Source organism: Pristis pectinata, chromosome 3 (genome assembly GCF_009764475.1).
Source record: "Pristis pectinata isolate sPriPec2 chromosome 3, sPriPec2.1.pri, whole genome shotgun sequence".
Taxonomy (NCBI): domain Eukaryota; kingdom Metazoa; phylum Chordata; class Chondrichthyes; order Rhinopristiformes; family Pristidae; genus Pristis; species Pristis pectinata.
In genome coordinates this window covers 4,057,383-4,069,682 of record NC_067407.1, presented here as the reverse complement: position 1 = coordinate 4,069,682, position 12,300 = coordinate 4,057,383, and the positions used below count along the sequence as shown (strand labels likewise).

General features: G+C 47.0%; 1 protein-coding gene across 1 annotated transcript in view; it reads left to right on the top strand.

Moving 5' to 3' along the window:
* dnase2b (deoxyribonuclease II beta) overlaps window positions 1-12,300 on the top strand; it is a 40,458-nt gene that overhangs the window by 17,418 nt on the left and 10,740 nt on the right. The window contains exon 4 of the mRNA XM_052010676.1: window positions 2,915-2,993. Coding sequence (XP_051866636.1) covers window positions 2,915-2,993 — 79 coding nt within the window. The remainder of the gene's footprint in view (window positions 1-2,914; window positions 2,994-12,300) is intronic.

Genomic DNA, 12,300 nt, shown 5'->3' with positions numbered 1-12,300 from the left:
GAAAGCTTATGGGATGTTAGCTTTTATAAGTCGAGGGATCGAGTTTAAGAGCCGCGAGGTAATGATGCAGCTCTATAAAACTCTGGTTAGACCACACTTGGAGTACTGTGTCCAGTTCTGGTCACCTCATTATAGGAAGGATGTGGAGGCATTGGAGAGGATGCAGGGGAGATTTACCAGGATGCTGCCTGGTTTAGAGACCATGCATTATGAGGAGAGACTAAAGGAGCTAAGGCTTTACTCTTTGGAGAGAAGGAGGATGAGAGGAGACATGATAGAGGTGTACAAAATATTAAGAGGAATAGATAGAGTGGACAGCCAGCACCTCTTTCCCAGGGCACCAATGTTCAATACAAAAGGGCATGGCTTTAAAGTAATGGGTGGGAAGTTCAAGGGAGATATCAGAGGAAGGTTTTTTAGCCAGAGAGTGGTTGGGGCATGGAATGTGCTGCCTGGAGCGGTGGTGGAGGCAGCTACATTGGTCAAATTCAAGAGATTACCAGATAGGCATATGGAGGAATTTAAAATAGAGGAATATGTGGGAGGAAGGGGTTAGATAGTCTTAGGCAAGGTTTAAAGGTCAGCACAACATTGTGGGCCAAAGGGCCTGTATTGTGCTGTACTGTGCTATGTTCTATGTTCTAAATCTTCATCTACTCGAGGTTGTCACTGCTGGCAAGGACTATTTATTATCCATCCCCAAACCATGGCTTATTCAGTGAGTGCTGAAGAGCCATTTACATTGCTAGGACCTGGAGATATATTCAGGCCAGACTAGGTAGGCATGGGAGATTTCATAGAGTCATACAGCGCAGAAACAGACCCTTCGGCCCACCACATCCATGCTAACCATACTAGTCCCATTGATCAGCACTTGTCCAGTAGCCTTCTATGCCTTGGGGATTCAGATACTTCTTAAATGTTGTAAGAGTCTCTGCCCCCACCAACCCCTCGGTGTGTTCCAGATGCCAACCCCCCTCTGGGTGAAAAGATTCTTCCTCAGGTCCCCCCCTAAGCCTTTTACTCCTCACCTTAAGCTTGTGGTCTTAGATACCTCTGCCATGGGGAAAGGTTTCCTACTATTGACCGTGTTTATGCCTCTTAAACACCTCCTTAGCTTCCTCTGCTCCAAGGTAAACAAATCCGGCCCTCCTCTCCTCTCTGCATCACTGAAATGCTCCATCCCAGGCAACATTCTGGTCAATCTCCTCTACACTCTCTCCAGTGCAATCACATCCTCCCTCTAGTGTGGTGACCAGAACTAAAGACACTAATGAACCAGATAGGTGTTTATGAAAATCTGGTAGTTTCATGATCATTGTTACTGGGTCTGGTTTGTTTAATTGCAGTAATTACATGGGATTCAATCTCATGTCTCTACCTCTACAGTCAGCAACTTAACAATTCTCATGTTCCACCTTCCCCTCCTATCAGATTTCACCATCTGCAGCCCTTTGTCACCTCCACCTATCACAGCAGTGTAGCGGTTAGCGTGACGCTATTACAGCGCCAGTGATCGGGGTTCGATTCCCGCCGCTGTCTGTAAGGAGTTTGTACGTTCTCCCCGTGTCTGCGTGGGTTTCCTCCGGGTGCTCCGGTTTCCTCCCACATTCCAAAGACGTACGGGTTAGGAAGTTGTGGGCGTGCTATGTTGGCGCTGGAAGTGTGGTGACACTTGTGGGCTGCCCCTAGGACACTGCACAAAAAGATGCATTTCACTGTGCGTTTCGATGTACACGTGACTAATGAAGATACCTCGACTATCACCTCCCAGCCTCTGTCACTATCCCCACCCTCCCCTCCTCCATCTGCCGATCACCCCTCCTTGCCTGGATCCACCTATCTTGCTCCACCCCTTCCCCTCACCTCTTTATACCGACTATCTCCCCTCTATCTTTCAGTCCAGATGAAGGGTCTCGACCCAAAACGTCCTGTCCATTTCCCTCCTGTCCAGCTGAGTTCCTCCAGCATCTTATTTCTTACTGCCCAAGCCCCCTTATAGTCAGAGTTATAGCATGGAAACAGGCCCTTCGGCCCAACTGGTCCATGCCGACTGGCCCATCTAAGCTAGTCCCATTTGCCTGCATTTGGCCCATATCCCTCTAAACCTTTCCTATCCATGTACCTGTCCAAGTGCCCTTTAAATGTTGTTAATATTCCTGCCTCAACCACTTCCTCTGGCAGCTCGTTCCATGTACTGACCACCCTCTGGGTGAAAATGTTGCCCCTCGGGTTCCTAGTAAATCTCTCCCCTCTCACAAACCTGTGTCCTCCAGTTCTTGATTCCCCAACCCTGGGTAAAAGTCTGTGAGCATTGACCCTATCTATGTTGTTCAATTTTGATGGTCCATTAACTTCCATTGCTCTGCCCTCCTGGATCCCTTCACTCCTTTGCTCCCTTTAGACTCTACTTCCCAGGAGGATGTGGCCTCTTTAAGATAAGATAAGATAAGATAAGATAAGACAAGATCTCTTTATTAGCCACATGTACATCGAAACGCACAGTGAAATGCATCTTTTTTGCGGAGAGTGTTCTGGGGGCAGCCCGCAAGTGTCGCCACGCTTCCGGCGCCAACATAGCACGCCCGCAACTTCCTAACCCGTACGTCTTTGGAATGTGGGAGGAAACCGGAGCACCCGGAGGAAACCCACGCAGACACGGGGAGAACGTACAAACTCCTTACAGACAGCAGCCGGAATTGAACCCAGGTCACTGGCACTGTAATAGCGTTACGCTAACCGCTACACTACCGCGCCTGTCCACTTCCAAACTGCAGTCCTCACCCTCAGCTACTTTGAAGATTACATGCCACTTACCTGCCCAGTCTATAAGTTTATAACAGCTTTACTTGTGCGGCTTTATGGGACGTATTTCTTGGGTCAGTGTCTGTCATCATTATTTCCTTGGAAACAGGTCAACGACAGTGCTTATCTCCTCTACAATGATGCTGCGCCATCGATGCCCTATGACAAGTACCATGGACATACAAAAGGTAAGTAAACCTTACACACTGTTGGCGCAAGAGTTGTTTGACTGGGATTGGAGCTGATTGTGAACGGCAACGGGAATGTGTGTGCCTTGCATCCATCAGCCAAACGTCACTGAATCATAGAACGGATGGCCAATCAGCCCGCTGAGTCTGTGTCAGCTCCCAGTTGATTCCATTCAATTCCATTCCCCCACCCTTTCCTCATGGCTTGGTAAGTTATTCCCTTTCAAGTGCGAGAAACAATCTGCGGGAGGAACTCAGTGGGTCGAGCAGCATCTGTGGGAGGAAAGGAACTGTTGATGTTTTGGGTCGAGACCCTGCATCAGGGACCTTCTGGCCATTTGGCCTGAAACGTTAATGTTGTTTCTCTCTCTACAGACGCTGCCTGGCCTGCTGAGTGTTTCCAGCATTTTCTGTTGTTATTTAGTCCTGCTGATGTCAAGCTTCTTAAGTACTGTTGGAACGGCACTCAGCCAAAACGTTCGATTGATCAAATGTATTTTCCAGCAGGCTGCAGTGAGATGAAGGAATCTGAGCCGATTTCTTCATCTCCACTAGACAAAACAGTCCGTCTAAGTTCAGTGCTTTTACCGATACTCCAGCAGACATCAGTTAACTCTGCAGGGACTGCAAGCTGAACTTGGTCTATATAGACGGATATGCACCAAACACAGGCAAATAGGACTAGCTAAGTTAGGCAACTTGGTCCGCATGGATGAGTTGGGCCGAAGGGCCTGTTTTCTGTGCTGTTTAGCTCAATGACTCGATATCTGTCATTCTGTAATTGACATCTCCGAACCTTTTGGCCCGGTGTAGTGGTATAAAATACCTTCAAGGAGACAACTCTGTTTCATTTTGTGTTAAGTATCTTTCTCATTGGGAATGCGTAGAGTGCACTGAAACCAATAACAATTGTTATTGGATCACTGGAGTTGGAATTGGTTTATTATTGTCACATGTAACAATGCACAGTGAAAAACTTTTGTCTACCTCATCAGGTCCTTGTCTCCCTGCACTGCGCTTGGATGAATGATCTAACCATCCAGATAGATCATTCATCCAAGTGCACTGCAGGGAGAGAAGGGCCATGATGAGGTAGATTGAGAGATCAAGAGTTAATCCTTATCGTAATAGGGAACCATTCAAGAGTCTTATAACAGCAGGATAGAAGCTGTCCTTGAGCCTGGAGGAGCACGCTTACAAACTTCTGTATCTTCTGCCTGATGGCAGGGGGGAGAAAAGAGAACATCCGGGGTGGGAGGGGTTCCTTGGCTGCTTTCCTGAGGCTGCAGGAAGTGTAGGCAGAGTCAACGGAGGGGAGGCTGGTTTGGAATGAGTGGCAGCAGACCTGTGTACAGCTTTCAAGGGATATCGTATTTTGGAGTCATATTTGAATAATCTAATCAATAATGGAAGAACATTACACATTAACTGATGGCTGTTGACCATTGGGTGATATATTGGCCAACAAATGTCACGTTCTCCCATTGGTAGATAACAGGGTGGAGAGAAGTAAAATCCTCAATAACTATTTAGTATTGCACTGTGTTTGCTCAATACACACACACGCACGCACGCGCGCGCAGTTGCTGACCAAATCTTATCGCAGGTTTCCTCCTTCCCCCCCCTCTCCCCCCAACCAATGGTTCGGGGCGAAATTGTCACTTTTAAACTTTGCTTTTATATTTGTCTCTCCAAGTTCAGTTCAGTTGTTCTGTGAATTCACCTTTCGTGGCCAGCCCTCAAACTTCACGTCAGCGAGAGTTTGTGAGCCAAGGCAAGACTGTCCTGTGTTAGCGGAATGTTTAAACCTAGGAACAGCACAGCTAAATTTGGTCTCATTCTTCAACCCAATTCATCCTTCCAACAGGGGATGGACCCACAGCAGAACAATCCTCATCTCATACAAGTAGATAGGGTGGTAAAGAAGGCATACGGCACGCTTGACTTCACTGGTCGGGGCATTGAGTATAAGAGTCAGGAAGTCATGTTGCAGCTGTATGAAGCTTTGGATAGGCCGCACTTGGGGTATTGTGTGCAGTTCTGGTCGCCCCATTACAGGAAGGGTGTGGAGGCTTTCGAGAGGGTGCAGAAGAGGTTCACCGGGATACTGCCTGGATTAGAGAGTACTAACTATAAGGAGAGGTTGGACAAAGTTGGGTTGTCTTCTCTGGAGTGTCGGAGGCTGTGGGGAGACCTGATAGTTTATAAAATTATGAGAGGCATAGGGTCTTTTTCCCAAGATGGAAATACCAACCACTAGAGGGCTTTGCTTTGAGGTGAGACGGGGAAAAGTTTAAAGGAGATTTATGAGGCAAGTTTTTTACACAGAGGGTGGTCGGTGCCTGGAACATGCTGCCGGGGAGGTATTGGAAGCAGATATGATAGCAATGTTTAAGAGGCATTTAAACAAGTGCATGAACGGGCAGGGAATGGAGGGGTTCGGATCGTGTGCAGGCAGACGGGATTAGTTAATGTTGGCGTCATGGTCAGCACAGACATGGTGGGCCGAAGGGCCTGTTCCTGTGCTGTACTGTTCTGTGTTCTATGTTCCATAGCTTAATGACTTAGATAAACAAAAAGATTTGCATTCCCTGGTCTGTCTCCCAACCTGTGGTTATAAAAGTGTGCACAGGAAGATCCCACAAACAGGAAGGTGAACGGGTAATTTGGTCTGGGTGTTAGTTGAGGGATCCTAGGAGAGCTAATATACTTGAGGAATGTTCTTCCTCAAAGTAATGGCATGGGATCTTTTATGCTTTACGTTCCATCCTTCCATTCCCTTCAAACATTCAGTTCGGCACAACCCTAATCACTACAGTTTAGAAACACTATGACCACTTTGATCACTTTGCATTAAAATACAATTCCTTTATTCTAATAGTGTTCCTTCTTGTAAAGATTGTGTAGAATTTATGTTTAAAGTATCTTTTTCTTGTGAATGTTGTGACCCTAATGCTATGTGCCTGTGATGCTGCTGCAGGTACATTTTTGGTATTGGTATTGGTTTATTATTGTCACTTGTACCGAGGTACAGTGAAAAACTTGTCCTGCATACCGATCGTACAGGTCAATTCATTACACAGTGCAGTTACATTGGGTTAGTACAGAGTGCATTGATGTAGTACAGGTAAAAACAGTAACAGTACAAAGTGTCACAGCTACAGAGAAAGTGCAGTGCAATAAGGTGCAAGTTCACAACAAGGTAGATCGTGAGGTCAAGAGTCCATCTCATCGTATAAGGGAACCGTTCAATAGTCTTATCACGGTGGGGTAGAAGCTGTCCTTGAGTCTGGTGGTACGTGCCCTCAGGCTCCTGTATCTTCTGTCTGATGGGAGAGGGGAGAAGAGAGAATGACCCAGGTGGGTGGGGTCTTTGACTATGCTGGCTGCCTCACCAAAGTAGCAAGAGGTTAAAGACAGAGTGCATACATGTACTTGTGCATATGACAATAAACTCGACTTTGACTTTTCTGGGAGGGGCTGAGGGGACCTCAGTTTATGTCAGCACCAAAAAAGGTACCTCAGACAGGGCAGCACTCCATACTGTACTGCACTGACAGCCCAAGTCTTTTGGAAGAGGGATTCTGGATACCTGAACCTGTGACCCAGAGGCCTCATTGTTGAGATCAGCGAAATAGTCTGTAAAAAATGTCAGATGACTCACAACCTGTGAAGGGCAGAGGTCCCAACATGCTCAGCTGTGAGAAGGCTCCTCCACCTGTGGTTTTGATTTTAATTTGTTCATAGAATGTCACTGACGGTGCCAGAATGTATTGTTCTTCCCTCTTTACCCCTTTAGTTAACCAAGTTGTTGTTATGGATTCATAGAGTCATTAGTGGTACTTGGTTTCACATGTACCGAGGTACAGTGAAAAACTTTTGTTTGCGTACCATCCATACGGATCATTCCAAATATCAGTGCATTGAGGTAGTACAAAGGGAAAACGATAACAGAATGCAGAATAAAGTGTTACAGCTACAGAGAAAGTGCAGTGCAGGCAGACAATAAGGTGCAAGGGGCACAGGGTGGATTGAGAGGTCAAGAGTTCATCTCTTAGTGCATGAGAGGTCCATTCAAGAGTCTTATAACAGTGGGATAGAAGCTGTATTTGAGCCTGGTGGTCCGTGCTATCAGGCTTTTGCATCTTCTGCCCATGGGAGGGGGGAGAAGAGAGAACGTCCGGGGTGGGAGGGGTCCTTGATTATGTCGGCTGCTTTCCTGTGGCAGCAGGAAGTTATACAGCATGAAAACAGGCCCTTCAGCCCAACTTGTCCATGCTGACCAACTTGCCTACCTCAGCCAGTCCCAGTTGCCTGCACTTGGCCCATATCCCTCTGAACCTTTCCTATCCATGGACCTGTCTAAATTGCTTTTAAATGCTGTAATCATACCTGCCTCTACCACTTCCTCTGGCAGCATTTTCCACACACCCACCGCCCTCTGTGTGGTAAAATTGCCCCTCAGGTCCCCTTTAAATTTTTCCCCTTTCACCTTAAACCTGTGCCTCTAGTTTTGTTACCATTCACCTTATCTATTCCCCTCACGATCTTATAAACCTCCATAAGGTCACCCCTCAGTTTCCTTTGCTCCAGGAAAAGAAAACCAGCTTATCCAGCCTCTCCTTATAACTCAAGTCCTCCAGTCCTGGGAACATCCCTGTGAATCTTTGTTGCACCTTCTCCAGCTTAACGACATCCTTCAGCTGGGTGACCAGAACTGCACACAGTACTCCAGGTGTGGGCCCACCAACATCTTGTACAGTTGTTTCGGCCGGACCAAGTAAAGAGAGCAGTTCCCTGAAAAATATTTGGGAACCAAACGGACTTTTGCAACGGTCCTATCGCTTCAGGGTCTCTGTTACGGAGGGAAACCTCACGATTTATTTAATTACTTTAAGTTCCTCAGTGGCTCTGGTGGGACTTGAACTCATGTGTCTGAATTAATAGTATCTGAACCACCAGGCAACCGTATCACTCTTGTAGCAAGTTGATAAAGTAACCATGGGCCATCTGCATTGCAAACCTGCTCTCCAATAACCTTTGTATGTAAACCTTTATCCTTAAGCAGTAATTTTCCATTCGTTAGCTATGTCACTGGATTTGTTGAACTGCTGCCAATACTTTGTTTGAGGATCGTTTGGTCTTATGGAGGCAAATAGGTGATTGAATGTCAGAAGGTAACCAGTGGACATTAGGACGCTGGTGATAGAATCCTATCATCACACCCTCTAGTGGTTGAGCTACCCAAAATATAAAAACAGCTTCGTAAACAGAGCTCCAAGTTAAACTCCTGAATTGTCAGTGTTGTTCTCCAGATCGATAATTGCCATTATAACAGCAACACCACCCACAGAGCAGAGCAGAAACATACAGAGGTTCTTAAATTAACTTTTGGTCTGTATTCCTAAAACAGAAATAGGCTAAATTAGACTTTTTGAAGGTAAATGTACCTCCTCCCCGTTTTCACCTTTTAAAAATAGTAGTGACGAGAAGAGGACGTCTTCAAGGGGCGGTGCCACATGAAGGCAGCATCCATCACTAAGGACCCTCACCATCTGGGACATGCCCTCTTCTCATTACTACCATCAGGGAGGAGGTACAGGAGCCTGAAGACCCACACTCAGTGATTCAGGAACAGCTTCTTCCCCTCCACCATCAGATTTCTGAATGGTCCATGAACCCATGAACACCTTTATTTTGCACTATTTATTTATTTTTGTAATTTATAGTAATTTTATGTCTTTGCACTGTACTGCTGCCGCAAAACAACACATTTCACGTTATTTAAGTCGGTGATAATAAACCTGATTCTGATTCTGAAGAAACTTATTTTTAACATAAAAGCTTGAGGAACTCAAGAGTCTGCAGATGCTGGAACCTGGAGCAACAAACAATCTGCTGGAGGAACTCAGTGGGCCGAGCAGCATCTGTTGGGGGAAAGGAATTCCTGATTCAGGGTTTCGACCCAAAACATCCACAGTTCCTTTCCCCCCACAGATGCTGCTCGACCCACTGAGTAGATCCAGCAGATGATTTGTTGCTGGAAGGACTCAGCCAGTCAAGCAGCATAAGATAAGATAAGATAAGATATCTTTATTAGTCACATGTACATCGAAACACACAGTGAAATACATCTTTTTGCGTAGAATGTTCTGGGGGCAGCCCGCAAGTGTCGCCACGCTTCCGGCGCCAACACAACATGCCCACAACTTCCTAACCCGTACGTCTTTGGAATGTGGGAGGAAACCGGAGCACCCGGAGGAGACCCACGCAGACACGGGGAAAATGTACAAACTCCTTACAGACAGCGGCGGGAATTGAACCCGGGTCGCTGGCGCTGTAAAGTGTTACGCTAACTGCTACACTACTGTGCTTGTACACTACACTATCTGTAGAAAGAGAAGCTAGTCAACGTTTCAGGTCAAAGACCCTTCATCAGAACTGAGAAAGGGAGAGAAGGCAAGTTGGTTTAGGTAGCAGAGGAGGTGGGAGAAGACACCAGGTGGAATAAAGGAAATGTCAGTACAAGTCCTCCCCAGGTTACGAATGCTGGACTTACGAACAGCGGTATGTATGACCGTGTGTTTGGGAGACCGGCAGGATGGATTTTTCGGCTGTTGTGGGGCTGCAGGCATCTTCTGCCAGGTAGGAATGGGGCATTTCTCCGTGCCCTCTCTCCTTCTCTCCCCGCCCACACTGAGCTGCAACAATCGGGGGCTGGGTGGAGCTGGGCAGAGCTGGGAGAGCTGAGCAGACTCACTCGCTCACTCACTGAGTCAGTGACACCGGCTCGCGGCCGCTCTCCCCATGCCTGCTCGGCCTCCCCTCACCGCTGTTTCTGTGACCCTCTCCCACACACTGTTCTTGCTCATTTCCGACTTACTAACAGTTCAGGTTGCAAACAGCTCTCAGGAACAGATCCAGTAATCGGGGGCTGCCTGTAATAGAAAGAAATATTGGACCAGTGTTAATGGACAGTAAAGCTCCCTTGTCTGTGTAACGAGTTGCTGTTGTGGAGCTGGGGGTGATGTTGTTGAGTCTGGCCTGCTGGGATGTGCTGTGCAGTTCGGAATAAAATCATCCAGTCATACAGCACGGAAACAGGCCATTCGGCCCAACTCGTCCATGCCAACCAAGGTGCCCTTCTAAACTAAACCCATCCCTCCCTAAGCCCACATCCCTCAAAACCTTTCCTATCCATGTACCTGTCCAAGTGTCTTTTGAATGTTGTTATTGTACCTGTCTCAATCACTTCCTCTGGCAGCTTATTGTGGCAGGCACGGTAGTGTAGCGGTTAGTGTAACGCTATTACAGCGCCAGCGACCTGGGTTCAATTCCGGCCGCTGTCTGTAAGTAGTTTGTATGTTCTCCCCATGTCTGCATGGGTTTCCTCCGGGTGCTCCAGTTTCCTCCCACATTCCAAAGACGTACAGGTTAGGAAGTTGTGGGCATGCTATGTTAGCGCCGGAAGCGTGGCAACACTTGCGGGCTGCCCCCAGAACACTCTACGCAAAAGATGTATTTCACTGTGTGTTTCGATGTATATGTGACTAATAAAGATATCTTATCTTATCATCTTATTTTATCTTATCTTATACAGATCACCCTCTGGGTGAAAAAATTGCCCCTCAGATTCCCATTAAATTTCTCCCCTCTCACCTTAAACCTATGCCCTTTAGTTCTTGATTCCCCAACCCTGGGAAAAAGACTGTGTGCATTTGCCCTATCTGTGCCCCTCATGATTTTATACACCTCCATAAAATCACCTCTCATCCTCCTAATCGCCAATGGTAAAAGTCCCAACCCGCTCAACCTCTCTCCATAACTTGGTCCCTCCAGTCCTGGCAACATCCTCATAAATCTCCTCTGCACTCTTTCCAGCTTAATGGCGCCTTTTCTATAACAGGGTGACCAAAACTGAACACAATACTCCAAATTCTTCTTCACCAATGCCTTGTACAATTGCAACATAACATCCCAACTTCTATACTCAATGCCCTGACTGATGAAGGCCAGTGTGCCAAATGCCTTCTCCACCACCCTGGAACAAAGAAGGCAGCAAGGAATGGTAGCACGAGTGACCAGTCCTGAAACAAGCAGAAGGCGCAGGTTATCTGAAGTTGGCTCTCCAAAATGTCCTCATTCTTCCTGGAATGTGGCTTCCCCTCGGTCAGAGTGGATGGAGCTCTCAATAGCATTGAGTACAGCAGCCAGCAGGACACTGTTAACAACAAGACCCTTAATGGTGCTAATGTAAAGAGGGATCTTGGGGTCCAAGTCCATATCTCCCTGAAAGTGGCTGCACAGGTTGATAGGGGGGTAAAGAAGGCGTATGGAATGCTTGCCTTTATTAGTCGAGGCACTGAGTTCAAGAGCCAGGAAGTTATGTTGCAGCTTTATAAAACTCTGGTTAGGCCAAATCTGGAGTATTGCATTCAATTCTGGTCACCCCATTACAGGAAGGGTGTGGAGGCTTTGGAGAGGGTGCAGAAGAGGTTCACCAGGATGCTGCCTGGATTAGAGGGCATGAGCCATGAGGAGAGGTTGGACAAACTTGGGTTGTTTTCTCTGGAGCGGCGGAGGCTGAGGGGAGACCTGATAGAAGTTTATAAAATTATGAGAGGCATAGATAGGGTAAACTATCTATGGGGTAGACTATAGGGTCAAAATGTCTAATACTAGAGGGCATGCTTTTCAGGTAAGAGGGGGTAAGTTTAAAGATAAGATAAGAGTTCTTTATTAGTCACATGTACATCGAAACACACAGTGAAATGCATCTTTTGTGTAGAGTGTTCTGGGGGCAGCCCGCAAGTGTTGCCACGCTTCTGGCGCCAACATAGCATGCCCACAACTTCCTAACCCGTATGTCTTTGGATTGTGGGAGGAAACCGGAGCACCCGGAGGAAACCCACGCAGACACGGGGAGAACGTACAAAATCCTTACAGACAGCAGTGGGAATTGAACCCGGGTCACTGGCGCTGTAATAGCGTTATGCTAACCACTGCACTACCGTGCCTGCCCAACTGCTGTGGGGCAAGGTTTTTACACAGAGAGTGGTGGGTGCCTGGAATGCACTGCCAGGGGTGGTGGTGGAGGCTGATGAGATAGAGGCACTTAAGAGGCTCTTAGACAGGCTCGTGGATGTGTAGAGAATGGAGGGGTACGGACATTGTGTAGGCAGAAGGGATTAGTTTAGTTCAGTATTTAATTACTAGTTTAATTAGTTTGGCACAACATTGTGGGCCGAAGGGCCTGCTCCTGTGCAGTACTGTTCTATGTTCTATGTTCTATGACACTAGTTTGGAA